The 26859-nt window shown below is 49.2% G+C and overlaps 1 protein-coding gene across 1 annotated transcript; it reads right to left on the reverse strand.

Moving 5' to 3' along the window:
- Positions 1 to 2936: 2936 nt before the first annotated feature.
- KCNJ5 (potassium voltage-gated channel subfamily J member 5) lies at positions 2937 to 25563 on the reverse strand. Its single transcript, XM_008636880.2, has 3 exons — positions 25122 to 25563; positions 16621 to 17567; positions 2937 to 5998 (listed from the first exon to the last, which is right to left on the reverse strand). Exons 2-3 carry the CDS (start codon positions 17558 to 17560, stop codon positions 5646 to 5648), a joined length of 1293 nt encoding a protein of 430 aa, XP_008635102.1. The 5' UTR covers positions 17561 to 17567; positions 25122 to 25563; the 3' UTR covers positions 2937 to 5645.
- Between the last annotated feature and the right edge of the window lie 1296 nt (positions 25564 to 26859).

The following is a 26859-nucleotide window of genomic DNA, read 5'->3' on the forward strand; positions in this document are numbered from 1 at the left end:
GGTTCCCAGCCTAACCCAGAGCTGCTGTTTGCACACACAATAAAACCACAATTTCTTTCAATCTGATGAAAATCCTATAAAGGAAAATATAATCAAAGAAAGATGGGTCAAAAACATGATGCATTTGCACTCCTAAAATGCAGGCTAGTCTTGCTGAATTTGCACATTGTAACTGCAAAAGGCATGAAATCCTTAAAATATTCCTGCAATGGTCTTATGCTGAATGAAGAGCTTTATGAATATTTCAATTACAAGATGAGGTTTGAAAGGATAGAGTTGTTCCAATTTTGAATCACCCTTCCTTAAATAACTTGCCCTATTTGGTAGGAAACGAGAGGGTTAAATCCAGCACGAACTGGGTGAGGATGGAGCTCCCTGAGCTGGAACCCCCTTGCTGTCCCCCTTTGCTGCTTGGAACAAACCAGCTCTGGCTTCACTGAGGGGACACGGAGCTCTTGTCACCCCTGGGGCAAACGAGCCCTGTGTGATGGCCCAAGGCCTCCCCTCCTCCTCGCCCGCTGTTATTCACAGTATTTGCTAAATGGAAGGCTCAGCTCTTTGCTGTGCAGTGCTGCACCTGCCCCTCTTTGCACCAGGTCATCCTGCTCTTCTGGGATTTGAGAGACAGTCAGAGAGCAGCAAATCCCACTGATCAGCTTGTTTCTACTCCCAGCTACAGAAAGGTCCTTGATTTCCTCCTCTGTCCTACTCAGAGATGGACCAGGATGGAAATAATTGTGAGTTAAAGCAGAGCTTTACAACCACTTCATGTCCTGGTTCTGATGTCACTAACCCAACCAAAATACAGCTCTGGTTCCAAAGAGTTACTCCCGGTTTTACTGGAGTTAATGAAACCAGGCTGTTGGTTTTTCATTCATTCTTTCAGATCACCCCACTGAACCAGAGTCTGTATTTGCCCACACCTTCAGTGCTTGCTGGACTAGCTCTAGAATTGCATTCACCCCAACATGCAAAGCACAGATTTTAGTGGGACTTTGGATTTCAGCTTCTCGGGAAAGCAGTTGCATGTTTGTGCTGCCTGGTTTCAGCTAAGCAGGACAGCTCAGTCCTGCAAGGAGAATAACAAACTTCCTTCAGCAAAGCTGCAGAATTAGGCTTTACTTTTCAGCAGAAATGATCCCCCAGCACCAGTTGTTCAGCACAGACACCCCGTGGGCATTTTCTTATGCACAACAGTGTCTGAAAGTGCAACTTCCCTCTCCATTCCCTACAGCAGGACTTAAGAACCAAGTTCTGGTCTGACAGTTGTTGGCAAAGCTGAGGGACCCACTGGGGTCGCCTGGAACCTTTCCCCATTTCCCTGAGAGAGAATGATCACCCAGAAAGAAATCAGAATTCAGCCCTGACTTCCTCATGGAATAAAATGCCAGCATCTGGATTCTGCTGCTCCTCACAGCCACCACAGACCAGGCACCCCTGGAAATGAAGCCCTGACTGGTGTCACACCAAGCAGACTCTCAGTAGCTCATCACTGCTTCACTGGCCTTGGAATGGAACCACTTTTCTGAAACCCTGCCTGCTTTCCCTGTACCTTAATTAAGCATCTTCTCCATCATCCCCCAAACTGCTGCTTAACATATCCTGGCAACCTGCCCCTCATATATTGCAGGAGATATGGCTGGCAGCAAACAGAGCTTATCACTGGGTATTAATTACTTGAGCATAAATAACATTCCCTCTTCTCTCAGCCCCATGATCCACCCTTTCTGATGGAAATATATTCACAGTAACAAGAGAGAGTGAAAACAATGAGGTGGCAAATTTAAGCCTAAAATGAGCGATGAATCTTGCAATGAGTGAAAATTAAAGCCAGAATAATTAAAATGAAAAATAAAGGTACATTTCTAAGAGGGATATTGATTAGCCCCTGCCCAGAACCATTTGCCAAGGCAAGGGCTGGGTTTTTCCACGATATCTTCAGATCAGTCCAAGAAATTAACTAAAATGAAAAGTCTTTACAAGCTTAAATATGGGAATTCATACAGGAGAAAGAAACGCCCGAGGCACACAGGTCAGCCTGGCCCTCCCTGAGCACCAGTGCCACTGCCGAGGGACAGAACAGCTCAAAGGATGGGTCTGGGAAAGCAACTGATTAAATAAAACCACGGGGTGTGCAGGGCTCCTCCCGGTGCACTCCCGAAGCCTCCCTCAAAACCCAGCTGAGCACAAAGCCTCTGCTGTGCTGCCCCTGCCTGCTGTGCTGCCCCCTCAGCTCTCCTCTTTGAGAGGTGCTCCCCAGCCATCCTGCACAGGGAGGAAAATTAAGCACAGGGAACGCGGCTTTTGGCTGCTCCAAAGCTCTGGTGGATGACTGCGGGGCAGGAGCACACCCTGGATTCCAGCCCCTTCCCCTCTCTGCTGCCGAGGGTGTTTGTGCTGTACCATGCAGGGTCTGCCTCTGTTGGGAAACCCTCTGAAGGTGCAGCTTTGCCTGCTGGGGACACCATGAGCACATTCGTGTGTGGGGAGGCACCTGGGCTCGTGTTTAATAACCCAGCCCTCAGGTGCTGTGTTAAAATGCAGGATTCAGGTGGAAATGTTTGCGCACACAACGCTGGCAGCTTCTGAGAGCCCCTGTTATGCTGAAGTGGTTCCCACATGAGTTGTGGATGGATCCTGCTGTGAATTTGGCTTATCAGTGATACATTCATAAAGCAGATGTTTTCCATGTTTTGAATATGTATTTTCAGCTTGTTTACTGGGTCCATTCTAGAACTGTGAATGGTTATTCGTGGGTGAACAGCGTGCTTACAGGTTACAAATGTTTCTTGTGGACTATTAGTTAACATTTTTTAAAGTACACCGATGAGTGTGGAGTTCATATGGGATATTTACGTGGGTGGATGTATCTGTGTGAGCTATTTCAACTCCCACAAGAGATGCAGCTTTGTATTAAATGTTCATTACAGCAAAGAGTGGGTCTGTTATGCTTTTATTCCCATTGTCCTGCACATGCTGGTGAACAGCAAGGAAACAGATCCAATTGTCAGAGATGACAAATCTGGAAGAGGTGCTCTCCCTCACTTCCAGAAAAGTTCAATACACTCACTAAATTAAATCTCTTTCAGGAAAAGGACGACCCTGGGGCCTGTCTGCCAGTCTTTGGAAAGGGTCCCTGAACTCCCAGAAGTGGTGGCCAGGCTGCACAACTTGAAAATATGGTTTGGAAATACAAGAAACACAGGGTGCCCCCTGCCCTGGGGGATCCCTGCCCTGGATCTGCTCAGCTCAGTGAGGAATGCAGGAGGGTGTTTCTCCCATCCTCCAGAACCTGGGAAGTTCCTGGGCTCAGCTCATGCAGACACTATTTGAAGGCTCAGTTCAGGAAGTCACTGGGGCATCTCTGCAGATTCCAAACACAGAACAAGCCTTGTCCTACCCCCCATGCCCTGGGATGGATTTGCACAACCCAGCCTTCAGCAACAACCCAAATTCCTTACATGAGGATATATGAATTCCCAGACTTGACACTCTTAGGAAGGAGCAGTTTTGTGGGATGAAATCTTGAGGGCAATGAGCAGACAAAAGAGCTTTTGGGATATTTGCAGGTGGCCACCTTCTCTCTGGAGGGAAGAGCCAGGAAGGAGAAAGGTGCAGAGGCAGTCCAGTGCCATTTTCCAGGCTCTCTGTCTCTGGCCTCACAGCAGGGACCCATCAAACCTCTCTCATGGTCAGCTGAGCTGGACGAGGCAGTTCGTCAGGCAGAGCTTACGTAACATCCCTCTGAGGGCTCAAACTGCCTCTGACTTGCACAGACCCACTGCAGTTTTACTTTCCATTTCCATCTCCTGCATTAGGAGATCACTTCAGCTCCAGAGGAAAAAAATTTGAAACCCAGTCTTGATTTCTGACACATAATTATCTTGCAGAGGTTGGGTGAGGACAGAAGGTCTCAGAAAAAGAACAAGCCATTCTGAGGATCTCATTTTTCTCTCTGTTTTCTTCTCTCTGTTCCTTCTGAGACTCAGGATAGAAAAAGAAGAACCTGAGCAGAAAAACAAAAGGGAGACCTCTGGAAAAGTTCTGCCCACTCCAAGGCTGCAAGATGCTTTCTAGAACTGCTGAGCATTTCCAGTGACGTTGTTTCCCTTGGAAATGTGCTGCATAACTGAGAGGTAATTCCTGTACCCTGGCAGCCGAGCTGCCTGCTGGCTCCTAACATGGTTTAAGTACAACAGAGCCATGTCGTGGGCATTCTTCCACCCCTTCAGGAAAACCCCCACAAATTTCTCTTTTACCTACATTATAAGATTGAATCTCTAAGTAAATGCTACCTCTGACCTCTCCAGATTGTATTCTCCTCCTTGTTTCCATGTCAGTAAGACCACTGCTTTCTATTTCCAGTTTATCTTGTCTTTGTGGTAAAATCAAGAGATAAAACTGTTTTTCAGCTCAGTCCAGACAGTGCACATTTATTCCCCAGATAAAGATACAGTCCTTTCTCTACGGAAAATAACTCTTGCATATTATGTATTCTTCATTTTATTTTATGAAAGTAATTCTGCAGGTATCCTTTTTTTCCCACTGAAGTCTGAGGAGCAAGGGAAGAGATTTTCTCCAACAAGGCCATTTTTTTTCCTGTGTTGTTGAAATTTGTGGAAATCTTTCATCTCACAGACTGCTTTTCTTCATTCCTTTTCTGGATGAGACAATCCTCTTTGGGAAATCTGGTTCTCTGCCTCTTTCTAAAGATCAAAATTGCTGGCTTCAGTTATGTCAGTGTGTGTTCCCATTAGCTGCAGGAACATCAGCACCTCAACCTTTATTGTAAATACATGCCTTGCAGAAGAGCAGCGAATTTTGCAAACTGCCACTTACCCAGCCTCCCTACTCCAGAGCCTCTGAAATTCCAGAACATTCCAATCCCCAAGGGGCTACTTCCTTTGTTTTAAACCATCAAATGGAACTGCAGCTGGGACATTGAGGCCAGAAAAAAGCCTTCATGGGGGCAAAATCTAAACTTTCTCTGACCATGTGTAGCCTATGAAATGTGTCAGAGATTCCATTAAAAGAGTACACAAAACACTTCAGCTGGAGAAGACAAAACACTGGATAAACATGTTAGAGGTCTGCAGGGAAAGGTGCCCTGCTCATATCAGACATTTTGCAGGAAATAAATCCCAATGGCTGCGATCCTGGAAGAAAACACTAAAATCTGTTTGTAAAATTCACGAGGGCAAAACACTTCGCTACATAGCAGAGAGGTTTTTTCCTTTTCTTTTAATTTAGCTGTAACAATGTCTACAATACATTGACTCACAAATTAAGTGAAGGTATGAAATCACATTCTTCATACTGAGATGGGACATTCCGGACTGGTTAGACACCCTCTGAGGAGGGGCAGAGCTCTGCACGCCCAATGCACACCGTTTGAAACAGCCAGTGGAGGGGATTTCGGTTTTAACAGCGACGAGAAGAGTGAGCGAGCCTTGTCCATGGAGACCCAGATGCTTTGCAGAGGAGGGCAAAGCTCAGCGCCTCAGGAAGGAGGAGGGAAACTGAGGCACGGTGCAGGGCAGTGACTGCCAGGATGAGCAGCAGGCAGCAGAGCTGGACACGAGCCCCAGCTCTGGCTCCCCGGCGGCTCCCGGCTGGCCGGTGCCGTGTCCCAGGACGGCCCGGGGTTATACCGGCACCTCCTCCTTCCCCCCTCCCGCTGTCCCGTTGGCTCCGCTCGGTCCCGTCGGCTCCCTGCCTTCTTCCTCCTGCTCCTCGTCCTCCTCCTCGTCCTCCTCGTCCTCCCTGGCTGTCCCTGCGTCCCGGCCCAGGCTGGGCAGGGCTCCGAGGAGCTGCCCTTCCCGGCGGGACTGGGCCAGCTCCTTGGCACAGCACACGGGCGTGTGGGTCTCGTAGGTGCTGTGGAAGCTGTTATAATCCACCTCGTAAAAATCCTTCTCCAGGGTGAGCACGGGGGTGAAGCGGTGTCCCCACAGTACCTCGGTGTCCATGTAGGAGCTGCGAGCCTGGCAAGTCATCCCTGGGTAGAAAGAGAGGGATGTTAGAGGCAAAGCTCCCTTACCTGCTCACCCAACCACACCTGGCACTTAAAAGCACTTTCGTGTCGTTTCCATACCTGATTGCTCTGGGACACAGAAAAGTCTTCGCTTGATAAGCCTCACAAAAGCCTCTATCATGAACAAGCTGAGCACCCAAAGGGAAAGGGATGCATTCATCTCGGCATCTTCCTCCTCCTGAACCTCGTGCTTAAGGGTTTGCAGGCGGGGGCCTCTAAGCAGCTTCTCTCTGCCTCACCCTGCTCTGCTGAGATGTTGTTTGTGTGGCTGACACCAACAGCTCCCGGTGGATCCTGCTGGAACAACCCCAGCCCTGCAAGTGCTGCCCCAGCCCTGACCCACACAGCCCTGAGCACAGGCAGCCACTGCCCTGCCCTCCTCCGGAGCTGGGCCCATCCCTCCTCCTCTGCAGCAGTGCCACAATTCCCCTGCAGCAGTGCCACAATTCCCTGTGCAGCAGTGCCACAATTCCCCTGCAGCAATGCCACAATTCCCTGAGCAGCAATGCCACAATTCCCTCTGCAGCAGTGCCACAATTCCCCGAGCAGCAGTGCCACAATTCCTGAGTAGCAGTGCCACAATTCCCTCTGCAGCAGTGCCACAATTCCCTCTGCAGCAGTGCCACAATTCCCTGTGCAGCAGTGCCACAATTCCCCTGCAGCAGTGCCACAATTCCCTGGGCAGCAGTGCCACAATTCCCTTGCAGCAGTGCCACAATTCCCTGTGCAGCAGTGCCACAATTCCTGAGCAGCAGTGCCACAATTCCCTCTCCATCAGTGCCACAATTCCTGAGCAGCAGTGCAATTCCCTGAGCAGCAGTGCCACAATTCCCTCTCCATCAGTGCCACAATTCCTGAGCAGCTGTGGCACAATTCCCGGAGCAGCAGTGCCACAATTCCCTCTCCATCAGTGCCACCATTCCCTGTCCATCAGTTCCACAATTCCCTCTCCATCAGTACCACAATTCCCTCTGGATCAGTGCCACAATTCCTGTGCACGCAGCCGCACACACCTGGACGTACAGCCCGGAAGGTGAGAGGTTCCCAACCAAGCTGGCTTTGAAATCCCCTTGGAGGGTTCAATCCCTTGTCCCGATGGGTTGTGGATTGAATGAACTGTGGCTAACAGGGCACTGATATTTGTCGAGCTGCTTCTCAGCCCCTACTTTAGAAAAGTTTAAAGAGAGCTTTGCAGAGCAAGGATAAGCACACCTGTGTGCAAATGCCCTTGGAATCACCTCGCAATGTCAAGGCTCACTTCTCTTCCAAACATTCGTCTTCTCTTTGTTCTAATTATGTTTTGACTTTGAAATTAATTTCCAGTGAAAACCTAACCTCACAAAGTCCTCCCACTGTTCTCTCATGGAGGGTGAGAGATTGGCCGGACTGGAATGCATTCAGAACATGCACTCGACCCAGTTTCTGGCCAATACTTTCAAGTCTAATTCCTGCAGCCCAGAGCACACAGACAGAAATCTGAAGTAATGCATAGGGGGAAAAGTCTCAGTGTCAGATCATTCAGGGAAGAGCATAGCACATATTCTCACTCTGTGAGCTCCTAAGTGACTGAAATCTTGGAGCAATCAGAAAACCCCTTTCCTTTTAAAAAATACCCCGCCTTTGTGAAAAGAGGAGTATTTTGTTCTCAGAATTGCTACAGACCATTAAAAGACACCCACACATGCAAGTGCTCTGCAAAACCGAAAGTCTCTCACTGCTTTCCTTGGTTTAAAGCTACCAGGCCAGGAGTATTTTGTTCCTTGAAAGGGGAAGAGACGGTGACACACGCAATGCTGAGACATCTGCAGTTTTGTAGCACAGACTGAAAACCCAATTTTTCCCCTCAAGAAGATCTGCAGGAGTGTTTGCTTCTGGGCAGGAACAACAAGTACAGCGTTAGTCACACTGTTCCAGCGTGCCTGCTTCCTGGGCTGGAAGGAACCAGGAAGTGCAGAGGCTGCCATGAAAAACACAGCCAGGGAATTAAAAATCACCCCAAGTGTTGCCGCCTTAAGGAGAAGCTCTGTGGAAGTTCAGCGTCTTTTCAGGAAACTCTCGGCTTTTGCTTTAGAGCTGAAGAACAGGGTGAGGCCACTCCTGACTCCGGTGGCTCTGCAATGTGCAGCATCGCCCGCCCTCGCCGTGAAGAGGGCCAGCCCTCCTGCCCTGGGCCAGCTCCACTCACCCTGGAAGCCCGGAGTCCTGCTGATTTGCCAGTCCTGGGACAGGTTTTCCCAGGGAAGCTGTGTCACCGGCACTGCTCACACACTGACCTCCCTGGGCAAGGGCTTTTATTCCTGGGCTATGGGGGTCAGGGCTGCAGGGCTAATCCCATTTCGTGGTGCTGCCTCGTGCCAGGAGGTTGGAAACCAGCAGCTGGCTAAAATAAACCAGCCCTTTTCCCTTTGCACAGAGCTGGTTTGGCACCAGAAATCCCAAAGGCCTCCAAGTTCCTCCTCCAGAGCAAGCAAGGAGAGCAGGAGAGGAGACCCCACAGGCTCCAGGATCAGCCCTGTGAATGAACCAGCTGATTCTTACCCTGGTTTTCCAAGTGCTGCATCAAGGTACCATGAAGGAGTCCCTGGGGCAAAGATGGGGTGTCCTTGTGAAATGTGGGGGCCTGGAGGTCCCTAAGGGAACTCTTGCCTTATAATCCGGGCCTGAAATAGCTCCTTCCCTGGGGGAGCACCTGAGTGAACCTGAGCTCCTGGGACACCGTCCCAGTCCTGCTCCAAGGATTCAATTAGGGCAGGAACAATGGAAAGCTTTCAGCAACAAAACACTGCTGCTGCCAGCTTCCTGCAGGAGCTGCTTTCTGTAACCCCAGGGGGACACTGAGCCAGCACAATAAGACAACTTGTAATTGCTCCATAATCCCATTCAAATATTCCTTTTTAGCACATGTGCAGTGGTGTTTAATTGCGTGGGGACACACTGCTTGGCAACTCCCACATCGCCCAGTAAACAACACCATTGTCTCTGCCTCAAATTCCATTAAGTGCCTGCTTTGCAGGCTGCCCTGTGCTCTCCAGCCTGGTTAATTAATGCATCTGTAATGTCCCTAGCTAATAATTGCCTCTGTGACTGTGAAAAGATGACAGAAGAGGTGTGGAAACAATAAACCTAATTTTTATTAAGAGCACATGGATGCAGCCACTTCCACTGGAACACAACGTGTGCCCTCCATGCTCGGAATATGCCAGTTTCCCCTTGCAGGGGGGCACAGCAATCCCCTGGACTCAGACCTCTGTGTATCCCTGAAAAAATCACCTGTTTAATTGCAGAATTCTTGTTTATCTGAATCTATGGGATGTCACAGGTAGAGGGAATCATTTGTGATATGCTCCTATACAACAAGTAGAATCAGAATTCAGAATATCTTGAATTGGAAGGAAGCCACAAGGATCAGCCAGTGAAGCTCCTGGCTGCAAACAGACCCAGATCTAGGTGCCACACCAGCTGTGACATCCCTGCTCTTCCATATCACTCATGCAGCCCTGAAGCCCTGACACTTCGAGGAGCACAAGAACTCAAGAGAGATTCCAAACTCTCCAAATTTCTTGCCATGTTATTAACCATAGTACGTATGGCCCTGATAAAGGCTGTTAATCCTTTCCTTAAAGAAGATATGACTACACATTTTGCGTTTAAATGGTGCAGATACAGAGAAGTGGCATTTGGAGGTTTCATTTAAACAAACTTCATGCCAAAAGAATACAGAATCCCAGAATGGTTTGGGTTGGAAGGGACATTAAACATTGACACCTCCCACTGTCCCAGGCTGCTCCAAGTCCTGCCCAGCCTGGCCTTGGACACTGCCAGGGATCCAGGGGCAGCCCCAGCTGCTCTGGGCACCCTGTGCCAGGGCCTGCCCACCCTCCCAGGGAACAATTCCTGCCCAATCTCCCATCCAGCCCTGCCCTCTGGCACTGGGAAGCCATTCCCTGTGTCCTGGCCCTCCATGCCTTGTCCCCAGTCCCTCTGCAGCTCTCCTGGAGCCCCTTTAGGCCCTGCAAGGGGCTCTGAGCTCTCCCTGGAGCCTTCTCTTCTAACAATCCCAGTTGTCTCAGCCTTGCCTCAGAGGAGAGCTGCTCCATCCCATCATCTTCATGGCCCTGTATCCTCATTTTCCTTTGTGCGGTCCAAGTAGATGTACTTGAAGTCACAGACACATAGTTTTCAACTCTATCCTATTTTCCAGGTTGTAAGACCATTAGAGTTTCATCTAACAAACAATCTGGTTTAAATGTAAAAAAGTTTATGTTCAATATAAATGTGTGCAATCTGTCCGTTATGGAAAACATGGAATGATATGAGAAATCTTCAGGTGCCAACTTTTAGTTGCAGCTTTCTCATCTCTCACTGAGCAGCTCAGCTTCGTGTTGCAAACAAAACTCATTTTTAATAGAAACCAGAGATAAAACCTGTTTGAAGTTAGAAGCAGATGTATCAAGTTTTCAATAAAGCTGGAACCAGTCACAGGATTGATAGCAGCTGGAGACCAGGGCACTGTATCCTGGTTTCAAGTTGTGCAATAAACATTTCCCAGAGTTTTAATGATAATTTCATTATAGCAGAGTCCTAAGAAGTGGATGTTTTGTCTGTGGGTTGGAGCCACAGATCAATAACTGAGCTGTGCCTGCTCCTGCTGAAGGCAGCCGGGGATCCTCCCTATCCAGCTCCGTTCTGCTTCCCAGCAGCTGAAAAGGTGCAGAGACTGTGATGTGCATTAAAGCAGGTGTCTCACCACGTCTGAGAACAGAGGAAACGCTGCTGTAAAACAAGCGCCAGGGAACTCTCCAGTAAGGCTCCTTCCTGTCATCACAATCAGCGGGATCAAGCGGCTCCTGCGTTATCAAAGGGCTGGGAATGTCTGAACATGCTGACAAAGGGCAGGAGGAGCTGGCTCAGCACGGGGCTGGGGCTGCTCCGAGCTGATCCCTCTGATCCTGCCCCTGCAGCAGAGCTCTGCGCTGCCCCATGCCGGCACAGGGGACGCTGATCCTGGTTCCCAGGCAAAACCAGCCCTCGTCACCCCAAATCTGCAGCTGCAGCTGTCTGTACCACCAAAGGCTCTCCCCAGCTGTTGGGGGATGCTGATTTTCGGCAAACATCCCATCCGAGCCAGGTGGCCTCACTGGAGGGGTAATGGGAGAGCACGGGGGGACGCAGAGGGTGCTCTGCAATCCCCAGGCTTCGATGGGATCCCACCCCGAGCAGAGGAGAATCTTCCAGTGCTGCTCCATGGCCTGAACCTCCTCAGTGGGCAGAGATATCCCAGCCCCTGGGGGTGTCAAGACCACATTTTTCATCAGGCTAAAATTAACTGTGCTCATTGAAATTCCAGGGAGCTCAGTGATTATCTGCTGAGAAATGTCATGTGCCTGGGCTGGGCTGGGCTGGGCCAGATCTGCTCAGCTCCCTCCAGCTTGGGCACTGCTGGGAGTGATCTCCCTCCTTTGCCCTTGTTTGCACATTCTCTTGTGTCCAGGGTGACTTTTCCCCTTCTCCCAGATGCTCTGAAGCTGTGGAACACCCACACCCCAGGAGCTGATGGCCTCGGAGGTGCAGTGGCAGTGATGGAAGTTTAGGGGTGGCAAGGAGAGACTATAAAAAATTTAAGTTCTATTGCTGTAATTAAGCAATACATGTCTTTCAATTTACATTAGCATATGGTAAGTTATAAAAGTTATTAGTCCCTCTGTGTTAATTAGACCAAAGAACACTATAACCTCCAAAAAGTCAATATTCCTCCAACTTGAAAAGGAATATTAGAAGGTAGGAGCATGGTCCTCCAATTATTTGTGCTTGTCTCCTTTAGAGGACATGGCTGGGCTTGATTCACTTTGATATTTATGCCAGAGGAGAGTAATAGGATTTTAATTTATCTGAATGCTCTCCAGGCATGCAAAAGCTCCTAGGCACTGGGGAAAAAAATATAATAAAAGGACTTTATGATGTAAAGACCTTGGATTCAATTCCCATAATCTCTACCAGGCCCAGCCGGAGCCAAGCTCACACCAGGTAACTTCGGGTCCCTCCCAAAGGGGTTTACAGTAACTGCAGGGCACCTCAGGCACAATGACCTGAGACAGCTCTTCCCTATAATGTTTTAGGCACTTTCTGTGACATTTCTGCAAGGTCCTCCTCACAGAAAAGTTATTTATATGCAAAATGCAAAACAACACAAGACAACCCAAACCAGATGATGAATGCCCAGAAACTCAATTTAGTAATTTTACCCTTCCGTTGTTCTCCCATGAAAATAATGATTAATTTCAGCATATCTTTTGTTGTCACTACTCCATTTGGCCCTACATTTACAGCCAGGAAACTGCACTCTGTCCTCTGGAAAGGTGGATAAATGGAGGTGCGAAAACTCTGCTGTTTGCCTACTCTCCCACAGGGACAGGATGGGTTAATTACTTCTAATCACTAAATCCCTTTTTATCACAGACTCTAAGCCAGAAGAATATATACCTGTACTTACATAAGAGTTCATTAAAACTTCATTTAGTGACTGGACTAATGAGGCATCTGGAGTGTCTCTTGTGCCTTATTTAATTGTGCTGGGGAAAAGAGGCAATGAAAACCAGGGAGGACCAGGAGTGGAGTAACAAGCTCTGCCCCCTCCGTGCCCAGAGAGCAGAGCTGGAGGCTGAGCCCAGGGAATGAGGGCAGCAGGAAGCTACGGAAAAAGCAGGATTTGAGTAACTGTCAGCAAACCGCAGAGGAAGGGTAAAGCTGGAAGAGAAGAGAGTCCCTTCAAATCACCTGCCAGGAAGTCTGGTAGGATATGCAGAGTGTGTCAGCACATGGAGTGATGGCTTACAGGGAAAAACAGTATTTAAAAAAATTGGATTTGCTAATGTTCCCTCATTGGATCAGGCAAATCCTTCATCACAGCCCAGCTGATTCTGCACCACTTGGGAGGGGGCTGGACCTGCCCTGCTCTGCCCTGTCCCAGCAGCTTCCAAACTGTGTTCAGTTTGGGATCAGGAGGGGAAGGGCAGGAGCTTTGGCCAACAGCAACCAGGAGCTGTCCTGTCACGAGGGTGGCCCTGAGATTTTGGGAAGCAGAGAAGCAGGGAAAGCAAAAATGTATTCGCTGTGCAAACAGATTTTCCACCTTTGCTTTGTTCCCTTTTCTTGCAGGTCAGATTTGGGGCAGCTGATCTTGACAAGAGTCCAGCTCTGATAAGGCAGAGATAATGAATTCCCTGCAGTAATCCCTGTGCCCAGTTCATCAAGAGCACTGGGAGCGATGCTGCTGCCCCCGAGACACCCACAAAGCATCCCTGGAGTCAGAACACTTGTCAGCAATATTGATTTTGTCTTCACAGTGCTTGTTTCACCCAGCAATGACCACAACAGATCTGCCCAGAAACTCACTCTGCCTTTGGCCTTTCCCGTCCGCTGAGGAGCCACAGTGCCTCGCCCATCCCAAATATCGATGGGAAAAGCCACATCTGGCTTTGTGCCATGGCTGGCTCTGAGGGTCAGGCAGTGGGGCAGCCCTGGATGCCCCCAGGGCTCTCGCTGGAATAACACCACGTTTATTGTCCTTTTCAGCAAAATAAACCCACTGTGCTTTAGGCTGGCTGGTGAGCTGCTGTTCTTCATGTGCTGTAACTCAGGCCTTTGAAAAGTCAAGGCAACCTGAACACAAAATCATTGTTTTAAGCCACAATGTTTCACTTTGTAAAAATGTAAAAACCCCAATGTCTTGAAGGATGTGAACTCCTCAGCATTTACTCTACACTTTTCATTTGAAGCTATTTACCGTCTCTGCCTTGCGCTGGGTCAGAATTAAACTTAAATGTCAGTAAATAGAGCTGCTTGTTTGAGAGGAGACAATACATTACATTTGTAATATGTGTGTGCCTGGTTAAATCTACTGAAAATAGCTATAAAATCGCTGTCCCAAATTATCAGTGAAAAACATCCCCACTTTTAGTCATGCTAAAATTTCTGTAGTCGTTGATATGTTGCCAGTCACCATTCTGACCTGCTTTCCAAACACCTGGTGGGAAGCAGAGCTGTATGTTCTGACCAGTGGTACCTCTGAACTCTGGGGAGTGGATTCCTAATTTTTCGTAGGGGTTGCTAAGGGAACAAATTCTCTGTTGTATTTTACGCTGCCCTGAACCCGACCAGGCTGTGACAGTGTCAGGATTTAACAGAAGTCTTGCTGGGTGTAAATATCACACCACTCCTGAGAGCAGATGGGGCTTGAGCAGTGCCATGGGCTGGGAACAGCCTAAAGAATTTGCTTGGAGCAGATTTTAAGGTGTGGAGGGAGGGATTAATAACCCCAAACTGCTTTATCAGTGTTCCCAAGTGTGAGGACGAAGCAGGAAAGCACAAACACTGTCTCTGCAGGCCACTCTTCTTGTGACAAAATATCCCTCCCCCCTGGCTGCCATAGGTCCTTCAAGGCACATCCCAGCCTCCAAATCGGATCCTGGAATCATCCAAGGTCCACCCAGCTCCGAGTTCAGTGCAAAGTGCCTCCCCCAGCTGCAGTGTGGGATTTCCCAGGCTGCCTTCTGAGCCCAGGATAATTCATTTCCATGGATGTGTGCTCCTTAACACCATTACAGCCCGGCCTGTGTGATCCCTCTGGGAGAGGAGCCCATTTGTAAGGCAGTATTATTCCCATGCCATGCTTTTAATTCCGAGGTTGTTATTGATAATGACTTCCTCTCACACATCCCCAGCAGAGGCTGAGCCTTCCTGCGAGGAAGGCAGAGCAGCAGGAGTTCAAAGCATTTCTAGTGTCACTGTGTGACCGGGCAAGAGGCTTTGGACAAACAAGGAGCTGCATTCCATGCTCAGATTAGGAGGCTCCAGCCTCTAATAAATGTTTAGGCTGCGGAATAAGTCACTGTTACAAATCCTTGCCTTTGATAGTCTTTTCCACCCACCCCTTCCTTTGCCACGTCTCTACAATGCTCTGCTGAGGAAGAACATTTCCCTGGAAGTGCCAGGTGAGTTCCACGTCCACAGCACATATTCCAGCCTCAGTGGAATGTAACTTATCCATCCCCTCCCATCAGCTCTGCTTGGGGAAGCCAGCCACTGCTGTCACCTAAAGGGAGACTCTGGGACACTGAATTACCTCTCTAGACAGCTGCCTCTAGGAGCAAAGGTTTGGGATGCAGGAATTTGAGAGATTTTCCTCCTCTGGCTGTTGGGAGACTAATGAGCAAATCTGCAGGAGGGGATAACATTAACAGTCAGCAAGGGGCAGAATCTGTGAGACAGGGTGCTGACACCACTGAGCACTTGTAACAAGCTGAAAACCCCTGCTAATGATTCAGAGAGAATGGGAAAAAAATCCAACCACCACCCACAGGAAAACCCTGAGCTCATAACTAAAATCCTGAAACACCAAAGGGGAAACCTGCTCATAAAAGCTCTTTTTGCACCTCTGACTTCATTTGTTCATCTTTAGCCAGGAGTTCTCTCCTCAGAGCTGCCTGCAGCCCTTTCCCCCTGCAGACCCTGATTCCACCAATGCATTCTGCCCACCCCAGGCTGGAAAATCCTGCCTGGAAGGGACCTGAGCATCTCAGGGGCTTGGACACACTTGCTGTGCCACAACTGCAGCAGGAAGAGCTGCCAGCTCCTCCTGAAACCTGGAACAAAGGAATTCATGCAAGTGGAAATGACCCACAGTGCCACCACTGCCAGGTGCAGCCTCCTCCCCAGGCAGAGAGAGAGGGAGATAGGGAGATGTGGGAGACACCTGTGGGAAGGAGCTGGGAAGCCTCTGTGCCCATCCCTCCCCCCAGCTGCCTTTCCCACTCCTCGGACAGCTGGAGCTCACCACTTTTCCACATTCACTCTACACGGACACAGAGTTCTTTCATCGCCTGCCACAAGCACACCCCTAGGAGGAAACTGGGAATGGGCTGAGGATATCTCCTAATTTCCCATTACCCAGCTTTGTCTGAGCTGTTAAGCAGCTGCAGGGCTGCAAGAGTCACAAAAGCAGTTTCTGTATTTTTCCTCTTTGAGCTCCTTCTGGGGATGTGTGTCCTGCACCACGTGCAAGTCATTCAGCCTCAGCACGTGCTGCTTTATGGGATACAGTGAGACTTGGGCACTTCATAGCCCCCATTAAAATCAACACTACAGCAGTACCTAAAATAGCACAGTTACAGCCAGTCTTTAACACAGAGGAGAAATGGGAAAAGATTCGCACCATGAATTTTGATCACAGGAAACAGGTCCACCAGAGACTTCATGAATTCCTTTAATCCATTGCTTCTTTCTCCTCTGGATCAGTTCTAAGTGGTTATGGGCAGCTCCTGGACTAACCCCTTTACCTCAATCCCAGACTTATAAAAGAGGGTGAAACACTACAAAAAAGAGGGCGAAGACCTACAACAGGAGCTAAAGGCCCCACCTTTCACTACTGGTTATGTCAGACACCCTGCCCGGGTCAGGCACTATCCAAGGACAAACTCCACTGTGTTCCCAGTCCAGGTGACATGGGCAGTGAAATCCTAACGCCAAACTGCCCTTCACTGTGCCCCTTTCCTCCTCAAAACCGTGACTGATTGTCGACAGATCCTTACCTGTGGCTTCCACCATTCCTTCCAGGATGACCACAATCTCAAACTCCTCCTTCTCCAGCTGGGTGCGGGACATCTCCCAGAAGGGGCTTTTCTCATTGATCTCGTGTGAGATGATGAGAGGGGACACCAGGAACAACCTGTCATCTCCGGTGTCAAATCCCACGTTGATGTCCGTTTGGTTCAGGGGAATAAACTCCCCTTCTTTGGTCTGTTTGGACTTAATCAGTTTGGCTCGAATGGAAGCCTCGACAATGTGGGAATTGCGGAGGTCCCCAACCCGGAACATGAGGCAGAGCTTCTCATCCCTCATGGAAATGACGGCATTGTTGGAGAACATGAGGGTCTCCGCCCTCTTCTTTGGTTGGCTGATCTTGACAAACATGCACCCCACCATGAAGGCGTTGACGATGGAGCCCAGGATGGCCTGGACCAGGAGCAGCACGATGCCCTCGGGGCACTTCTCTGTGATGACCCTGTGGCCATACCCAATGGTGGTCTCGGTCTCGATGGAGAACAGGAATGACGACACAAACCCACTGAGGTTTTCAACGCAGGGGATCCAGTTTTCGTCTTCCAGGTGGTCCAGGTCTCCCCGGATGTAGGCGATGAGCCACCAGATGAACCCAAAGAACAGCCAGGTGATGGTGTAGACCATGGTGAAGACCAGCAGGTTGAAGCGCCACTTGAGGTCCACCAGGGTGGTGAAGAGGTCGCTGAGGTACCGATAGGTCTCCTGGACGTTCCCGTGGTGCACGTTGCACTTCCCGCTCTTCTCCATGTAGCGCTGCCGTGGCTTCTTGCCCTCGGCAGAAATGAGCCGGGTCCTGTCCGTGGCGATGGGGACGTCATCCCGAGCCTGCTTGGGGATCTTCTTGGGCTCCCGGGATGTGACCCCGATGTCCATGTCCTGGTTCATGAAGATCCGGGAATCTCCAGCCATGGCTGGGCTGCACAACAAAGAAAGACAGTTTCAGGCAGAAGGAAAAGAGACAAAAGCCATTTTATTTCACCATCTGGACCATCAGGACGTTGTTTCTGGAGGGTTCACACTTCTCCCACAACAGCCACTTGTTGAATGCAACTCTGCAGTGACCTGGAAGTAAAGACTGGCTTATTACACACAGGCCTTTCAAGCATCAGCCGCTGCCAGGGTGATGGGCACGCTCTGGGAGTGTGGAAAATCTAAACCTTGGAACATTTTGGGGCTTTCTTTTTGTCCTTAGATTTTTTACACACTAAATTTGCTCGAGATCACAACTTGGAACAAAGTAAAGATGTGTCAACATCTTTTCAGGAGGAGCTTTTTGATGCCTCAGGTTTTGGGTGCATATCAAGAGAAACCTTAGAAATTAAGAGAAAGCGCTGAGCACCGCTGTCTACCTAAATCTCACGAGTCTAAATTATGCATGAAGGCTTCCCTTGCAGTCAGCAGAGAAAGGCATCTCCAGGGATAATTCAGATTTCAGGAGTGCTGAATCACCTTCTGGAAGTTTATTCGTGAGCCTGGGCTTCAAACGTGAAATAAACATTTAATTGAGCATCTTGAATCCCACATTGGAAGGTGTGATGAACCCAGGCCTGCTGTTAATGAGATCTGTCAGAGCTCACCCCTTTGCTCCACCTGACATTAGACAAAATCACTGGGCGCTCTTAGGAACGCATCAGAGAGCTGTTAACAATCCCACTGTCGACGTTCAGAGTTATGCTTACCAGGATAAATAACACAGGATGAAGGCTGCAATGCTTTCTGCCAGTTATAATGTAACATCCTGTTTACTGAGATGATTAGATACTCCTTTAAAAAATGAGAGTCTTGACTCTGGATGCAGGGCACAGACAAAATCTCTGTCAAAGACTACCTAAGGAGCCTTAGGGATATCAAAGATAGAGCAGCAATATTTTGTATGGTGTTCATTCCCTGCATTGTCCTCTACAAATCCTATTAAAACCTAACTAAATCTATCACTGCTCCCTCTATCTTTAATCTTCTTATGCTCCTGTGAATGAGAAAAGGTGTAGAGATACAATTAAGAGTATCTTGGGAGAGACAATTTTTAAGACTGAGCAAAGTAGCTTCATCTTTTTGGTATTAAAAAGCACAAAGGGTGGGCGGGAAGGAAGCAGAGGCAGGATGAATAAATGAAGCAACAAATTTTCACTTCCATTCGGCTGCAGCCAAGTCTGGTTAATGGCAGAGAATTCCTCGTGGCCCTTATCTAAGTCACCATCAATCACTGCTCCAACGAAGCAGCCGGAGCCTGTTGCTGGAACCAGCCCCGCTGGCTCTGCTCCGCAGGGAGCCCAACCATCTGTGCCCAGCAGAGCTTCCTGCTGCCACAGCGCCTGCCTGGCAGGGCTGGGGCCAGGGCTGAGCCCCTGCAGCCACGGTGAGGGGCAGAGAATGGGGATTCGAGGCGCTGGGAGGGGAAATCAGGAGGGATCAGGTGTCCAGTGCTGTGTGGTCCCTTCCTCCAGCGGGAGCATCCAGGACTTTGACAGAATAGTCACCCCCTGCTCTGTTCCTGTCCCTCCTGAGAGCTGGCTCGGGGTGTGTTCGCACTCGTCCTCAGCCCTTTTCACTGCCTGGTGCAATTGAAACCTCCCGACCCCCTGGCCTGGCTGTCTCTGCACTCTGAAGTTTGTCTCTTTACACGTGAGCAAAGTGCTGCAAGGTGCTGAAAAATGACAGGGGCACAGCTTGACTCTCATTTCCCAGCATGTGAAAGCACATGGCAGAACAATCAGACACCTTTTCCCCCTCTTTAATAGAGAAAGAAGCCTCCTATCCACTGGGAATCAGGTAGTGAAGAACCTCCTCGCTTCCTTCTTACAAACAATATTCTTGATGCATGTTTGCATTGATTGATTAATCCAAAATTACTCCATTTGGACTAAAAAGCTTGCCATCAATCTAAATGTAAAACCAGGCAAGGGTTGCATGTTTTCAATTTTAAAAGACTTGTTTTAAAGATAATTTTGTTATAAAAGTAAATTTAAAGCTTTCACTGGCACCATGGGAGAGAGAACAATCCCGTTCCAGACATCAATCTTGAGTGAAAGGTTTCATGTTCTGGTTTCACACCAAAGAGACCAAAAGGATCTTAAAACTTACTACAAAGAACAGAATAGAGTAAAAGCAACCAAAAATCCTAAATCACTGGAAATATCACTCTGGTGGAGCAGGTTTGAGGAGCTGACCAGTAATGAATGTATAGGGGAACCTTTTTAACTAAAACACTCACAGGACTGGCAACATCTCTGGTGGTGCTACTGATCTCCAACAACAGCTCAGCTGAAGCATCTCTGCAAACCTTCAGGAACACCTTCCAAGTGATCCAGTAATGCAGAAAAATTCCTTCTGGATAAGAACTTCACTGACAGCTTCAGTGGCATTGCAATTCCTATGGATATTTCATCTGTAACTCTCCCGTTGTAGTGTGAGCATAATCTCAGTCTGTGCTTATTGAAAATAATTAAGCACATGAATTTTTTCTTCAGAGTCTTTAAACAGAATGCTCCTGGTTAGCAGTTTGAGCACAGCTCTGGATGGCTGCACACTATCCAGCTTTCTGCTCCAAATGATTCCAGGGTTTTCTAATTCTGAGCAAATCACTGCTTTTGCTTCTGCCTTAATTCCCCAGCAGTAAAATTTGTAATATGGATGTGAATGGTCTGTGAGATCCCAGGCATGAGAATCTTCTAGGAAATTTGCTGTCATTCCTTTGTGATTTTAAGGGCCCTGGGAAACTTTAGCCCAAATGAGAAGATGCTCTGAAAGGAGCAGTGCAACTGTGTAAGGACCTGGTTAACTCCTCACTGTGTCATGCACAGCCACTGCTGCCGGGCATAAACATCTCTGCCACATCGTGGTAAATATGTTCATGCACCTCCCAGAGATTTCGGCTGCAGTCTGTAAATCCCTGCTCCCTCCAGCACAGAGAGCCAGGAGGTGAAATTGCCTCTTACAGTCACAGGCACTCTTCTGTTTCTTTGGCATTTACCATCTTTGGTTAAACGAGGCCAGGATAATAAAAATGTCACTTCTGTACAAAGCTGCCTTCCTTCAGGACAGGCTACTGCATGAGGAGCTGTGAGTCAGTGCATTATCAGCCTTGCAGAGAGGTTTTTATCAGCCCTGCTGATGTTCAGCTCTGCCCAGATGACACACTCGGGGCAGGCGGCGACATTTAGGGGCTGGGATTTGCTGCACAAGAGTCAGGCTGGGGTTAGGTGAGAATCTCCAGGAGGCAGCGCTTGGCAGAGCAGCTCCCAGCCCCTCCTGACAGAGCTGAGGTGCTCCTGGCAGCTCCAGCAATTTGCCAGAGACATCACTGAAGGTAAAAGTACAAAACACTTGAAGAAACTTCTTTCCCTGCTGACCGGGGGCTTTTCCCATTTAAACAATTGCTGATCTGGCTGCAGTAAACACACAGATTTCCATGGGGATGGGATTTGATGCTGGAAAGGACTAAACTGGCAGGCAGGTGGAGTCTGAGGATGTGAATCTGTCATCAAATTTGTGTAAAAGCAGACCTCTTTTTGTTTCTTTTAAACCTCATGCCTGTGTTTTCTCACATTAGGAGAATAATTGAGCAACCGTTCTTTAGCAAACCTCCCACACCTCCCAAAAGAGTATTTTTTTACTTACTTAACCCTGTCATCGTTTTTTTGCAGACAATATGAGTCCTGTACTACTCAACAAGCAACCAATAATACTGAACAGAGATCACTGAAAAACCTGACCTGGTTCTTTTGCTGCCTGTTAGCCCACACCACATAAACCAGGTTACTGTGCCCAGGTTCCTCTGGGCCACATAATTCTGCTTTAGGTTGCAGTGCTGCAAGGGAATGAAATTCTTAATTGTCAGACAAGAGCAACGTGGGGAAGTTGGTGCAGGAATAAAGGAAATGAAAGCAGCAGCACCCGAAGAGAATAAAAGCATTGGCTGCTGAACACTGAGTGCTCATGGAAAGATGGAGGAAGGAGAAATCTTAGGAGAAGATGGCCTTTGACAACCCAAAGAAAAATGACTTTAGATAGGCTCTGGCTTAGGTGGGGCTTTGATTTCCCTGAGAAAGGCACCTTTCCTCCACCCTTGTCTTCATTGCCTGTGTGTGAGTGGGACTGAACAGCCAACACCACCAGACTGCCCTTCCACACAGAGCTGTGCATGCAAGGTGAGGAAAGGCAGGTGGATTTGGGGTGAACCATGGAATGTTCCATCTTTCTGACTCTGTATAAATAGAGCTTTGGGGTTTTGGTGGCTGTCTCTTTGGAAAGTGCTTAGGAGTCCACAGGTGGAGGGAAGGCTGCAGAAGAGCTGTGCTATTGAAAGGCAGGGAAAAAGAAGGGAGACCTGTGGCACAAAAGCTCCCTGATCCCAGTAATTGCCTCTCCCAGTGTCACCTCACTCAGCGCTGAGGTGGGAAGGTGCCTCTCATCTCCTCTGTGAGTTTTTGATAAGTCTCAGCACCACTTTCCTGGCACTCAGGATGTAACAGCAGATTCCTCTGGGGCTGGAGGAGACCTCACCCCACCACCAGGTCACAAAGACGGGTGGCTGCTGGTCCATCTGAAGGGGCAGGGTGGCCTTGTGCTTGTCACAGAGCTGGGCTGGGCTGTGACAGCTCCTGTGTGCCCAGAGTGCCCCTGGCTCAGAAATACCCCAGCAGAAGGTGCTCGGTCTTTCCAAAGAAAATCTCTCTGACTGGGGAGCCAACCTGACCCCAAGGAAGGGTTTATGGACATTTGCACTTTCCTTTTACCTGCGAGTTACCTCCCAATCCATCCTTCTCCTCGGATATCCTGGGGCCCTTCCATTGTTGGTTGTGAGGGAGGAACGTGACCCTCCCACTCCCAGAGCATCCGAGTGTTTCGCAGCGCTCAGTGCAGCTATCACACGCTGGAAAGTTTTATTTATGTATTTCCTGAGATGCCTGGACCAAGGAAGGGCTCTATCTACTCACAAAGACACTTAGTTCTTCTACACCCAGCTGGGAGTCTGTGGCAGGGCAGGAATTAAATTTAGCAGTTCCAAAATCCTAAATCAGCACCTGGAATCACTGCAGAACTCTTTCCTCCTTGCCCCACTCCAACAGCAGGCAATGCAGTCCCTGCCTGCCTCAGGTGTGTGTGAAGGTCACTCTGCAAAGCCCCCACAGCCGGATCCCTCGGATCAATAACCCAGCAGGATTATTTCCAAAGCCAACAAAGGCAGTTTCTGTTCTGTCAAATAGCCACAGGTTTCAAATATGTTTTTTTCCTCAACTATGGATTGAAGTATAAACCCCCCCACATAACACAAGTTCACAGCTGCATTAAATATAATGACTCCAGACCTATAGAGAAAAGAGTGGAGACACAAAAGTGTGATGAGGAGAGAGACTGGGAGGAGGTTTTTTACAGAAAAAGAAGAAGATGAAAACTAGAAAATGCCTTTTGAGGCATCATGCAGGCTTTTACAACTTGTTAGAGCACGAGGACTGGAGAGTATGGAGTTTCTATAAGATTGGGAGTATTTCCTATGGCACAGTTCCACCAATCCTCCAATCCTTGGAGGAATTAATCCATGGAACTCCCAAGCAATTCTGTTGTACTTCATTGTATTCAAGACCTTGAGCAGGACAAGTGCCTGTGCAAAGGATGCAACCACAGTATTGTGCTCTTAGGTGTTTTCCTTGATTTGGAACAAATGATATTTTCTCTATCAACAACAAATAGAGCCTGGAAATAAATCAATTCGATTCCACCTCCAAGGAAGTGACTGTGCCTGAGGCATTTTGCAGCCTCTCTGTCCCTGGCCTCTCACCTCATCTCTATTTTTAGGGACACCTTATGGTGTCATTGGAAATCTGATCATTGTCTCTCAACCTGAACAAAGACAGGGACACCTCTGTCCTCATCAGACACTCCTGTTTCTCCTGTTTCTCTGTTTCTCCTGCTCCTGGCTGTTTACACTGAACAGAAAACACTGAATGTTGGGAAAGCAGAATCTCAGTTCTAGGAGAAAATCCTGCCCCAGGAGCACCAACGTTCCCATTCTCCATTGTTTAGGAATTCACCATCACAGCAACAGAGAATCACTCTGTAATCTGCTTCAAAGAAATACAATAAAACTGTTGAAACACTTCATGTTTCTGCAGTACCTTGCAACAAAGAGTTCACAGATAGACTGCCCAAACACAGGCTCTTTTTGCCCCAAGGCCTTCAGCAGTGCTCGAACCGGCTGCAGAAAGGGCACAGGAGTCACAGAGGGACAAACCGACCTCAGACCAAGCTGCTGGCTGAGGGCCCGTGCTCACCCCAAGTGTCCAGGTGCCTCTCCTGACCTCAAACCCAATAGAAAGTGGGTGACTTAAGTAGTGCAGTCTGGAAATTTGCCTTGGAATATTACTCCAAAGCTCTGTTTGCCCTTTTTTTGCAAATAAATGGGCTGGAACTTTCCAGGCTTGGAGAATATTCTGCCACGGGAATCAGAAATGATCCTGATCCTTTATCTCCAGCTGGGTAGGAATGGTGAGGCAAAGAACTGAAGCCCAGAAGTGAAATAACCCCCCAGCACAAACACTGCCCCACACACTCCCCACCTTCTTGGGGAGATCCTCGCTGCTCGGCCTGGTCAGAGAACCAGTGAGAAAAGCCAGTTTGGATTCCCCCGAGCCCCTCTTCCACAAATTCAAGGTCTATTTTAAAGTAAAAGGGCACAGGAGGAAGCAGCTGCTTGGTGACAGAATCTCCAAAAGCCAGAGGTAAGTTTTTTGGGATGGGGCCAGTTTCTGCCAGTTATCAGCTGGTTCCTGAAACTCCCTGCTCAAGCCCAAGGAGAGGTGCTGTGTAAAAGTTAACCTGATGCTCCCAAGCACCATGTGCTGGCACAGTGAGAACCCCAGGCGCCTTTCTGAGTGATGCAACAGGACACTGGTAAAAAAATCAGTCATGCTTTTACCTCCCAGAGCCATAACCCCCGAGGGATTCCCAGTGCTCTGCATTCCCTGTCCCCTCCAAGGGCTGAACATGCCACTTCCTCATCTGGAGACTGCCCTGCCAGGGCTCTGTAACTCCAAGCTGACTGGCAAGTATCCTAATTATGAAAGAATTTAATCTTGGACTCCAGATAAGGATTGTGGAGTCACTCCACACAATTCGGGGCTGCTCACTGATCAGTCTCCTGGCGCCCTTTGCATTCCAGTGGTCTCCACTAATCCTGTATCTGAGCAGTTCCTGTTTTTTAACGTCTTTTCTTGCATCCCACCTTTAGATCTGACAGTGCTTTTGCCCAAGATCAGCATCCAATCCCTGCCTTCCCAAAGAGTTCCCTGGCAGCTGCGAGTTAGGCAGCAGCATGTCCACAGCTCACACCCCGGCAGCTTTGGGCACAGGAGCCTGGCATCCCGCTGGCCCAACAGCTCCGCGTTTGTCCCGCTGCCTGCTGGGCTCCCGATCCTTTGCAGCCGGAGAAGACCGGGAGTGACCTGGAATAACAAAGGAATCGGTAACTTACTTGCTACGAGCGGCTCCGCATCAGAGTCGCGCCTGGGCTCCGGAGGGCAGCTGGCCGGGGGCAGGAGCGGGGCCGGGAGCTGCTGCGGGAGCAGCGGCCGGTCCATGCCATCACCAGGGAGCCGGGATCGTCCTCGGAGCCCCGGGCTGCCTCCCGCCTCCTTGCCGCTGCCCGTTGGCAGCAAACATCGATGTGGCACTGAGGATGCCCACGCCCCTGTCCGTGGGTATCCCTGATTTCCCCGCTCCGCTCCAAGCCCTCACCCTCCCCCGCTGCGCTGCCACTTTTGCCTCTCCTTCGCCTGCGCTTCCCTGCTCCTCTCCTGTTCCGAGGGATCCGTGGTGGTCCCGAGCTTTTGAAGGGCTGGGGCAGAGGGAGGGCGCGGAGGCTGCGTGTGACGGCGCCTTATCTGTTCTCAATGAGCGCAGGGGCGGGGGGCGAGGGAGGGGTTTGGGCGCTGCCGGGAGGGGAGGGAGGGGGATCCCTGCCTTGGCCGCGGGGTGGGCCGGCGCTCGTCAGGGGGTGGGGGCTGTGCTTGTGGTTCAAAATCACACAAACAGAAAGCAGTTCCTAAAAGCCAGGAGGGAGGGAGGGCGCGGGAGCCGCGCGGTTCACACGTGTGGAAATCGTCACCGGCACCAGGGAAACTCTGCCGGGCTGGACCGGGGAATGTGGGCAAAACGGGGAAAGGGGGAGAGCATCACTCCCCTGGCACGTTTCCCTCGCCTGGCACCCGTCAGGCTGTGCCGTGGTGTTTGCTTACGGAGTTGGGGGGTTTGCCTGGGACTGCTCTCAAAGCACTTCAGGGCTTTGCCATCATTTTTTTGTCTTTCTCTTTTTTCTTCTTCTTTTATTTTTTTTTCCTTTGTCGCTGATAATACCACACTGTCTCCCCAGCTTACTGAGACATTTCCTTTTCTGAAAAGCAAATGTCAGGGCAGCCTCGTATCTGAGACACATCTGCCTGGTGACTGCGGGTTACCCCCAGGCTGTGTTGCCCTGCTCCCGCAGCCCTGTCCCCTGTCCTCCCTGATTCCCTGTTCCAGGAGCACACGCATTACAGCCCGTCAGAAAAGCTTTCACAGAAGATTTGTCTGGTCAGGAAAAGAGAACTTACCCAAACCAAAGCACTGTGCAGGAATGTGCAGGTATTGCTGGAATTTGCAAGCTTTGAATGATTTTCAGTTTTTTCTTTTTTTAAAAGTTACACTATCACTAATGAGATACATCAGCATTGGAATGATACTTTTATTTTCCTATATAGACATTTTGAAATTCATTATTTGCATTCTCTTTTTTTTAGGAATGGGGAAAAGGGGAACTAGTGGAACTTCTTGTAGATCAGAAAACTTGATTCTTAACCAGCTCAAATCTAGGCTACATAACACCTTATTATGGAGACTAGACTGGAAAAATCAAAGACAGACATGCTGAAGAGAGGGAAATAACCACAGGTTTGAAGATTATTAATAGTCATATTGCCCAGGGACTGGGAGAAGAAAGCCCATCTCTACACACACCCTCTTTTTATCAGTGCTCTTGTTCCCTGCTCTGGATGTGGATGCCAGATCTGTCCAGATGGGACAGGAATCTGGAGCCAGACCAAGGATTTCAGCCATCAAAAATCAGTTTTGCAGATGTAATTTTGCTTTTCCACATGTTAGTTCGCATTTGGCACTCCAGCGCAGTGTGAGCAGTGAGCTCGGCCCAGCCAGGCCGGCTCCTGTTTCCCCAGCAG

Source organism: Corvus brachyrhynchos, unplaced genomic scaffold, assembly GCF_000691975.1.
Source record: "Corvus brachyrhynchos isolate BGI_N302 unplaced genomic scaffold, ASM69197v1 scaffold46, whole genome shotgun sequence".
Lineage (NCBI taxonomy): Eukaryota > Metazoa > Chordata > Aves > Passeriformes > Corvidae > Corvus > Corvus brachyrhynchos.

Excerpts from the sequence above, each read along its gene's own strand:
- KCNJ5 (XM_008636880.2), bottom strand. The coding sequence starts at position 17,560 with ATGGCTGGAGATTCCCGGATCTTCATGAACCAGGACATGGACATCGGG. Across the intron at positions 5,999-16,620 it reads AGGAATGGTGGAAGCCACAG|GGATGACTTGCCAGGCTCGC; the intron begins GTAAGGATCTGT and ends CTTTCTACCCAG.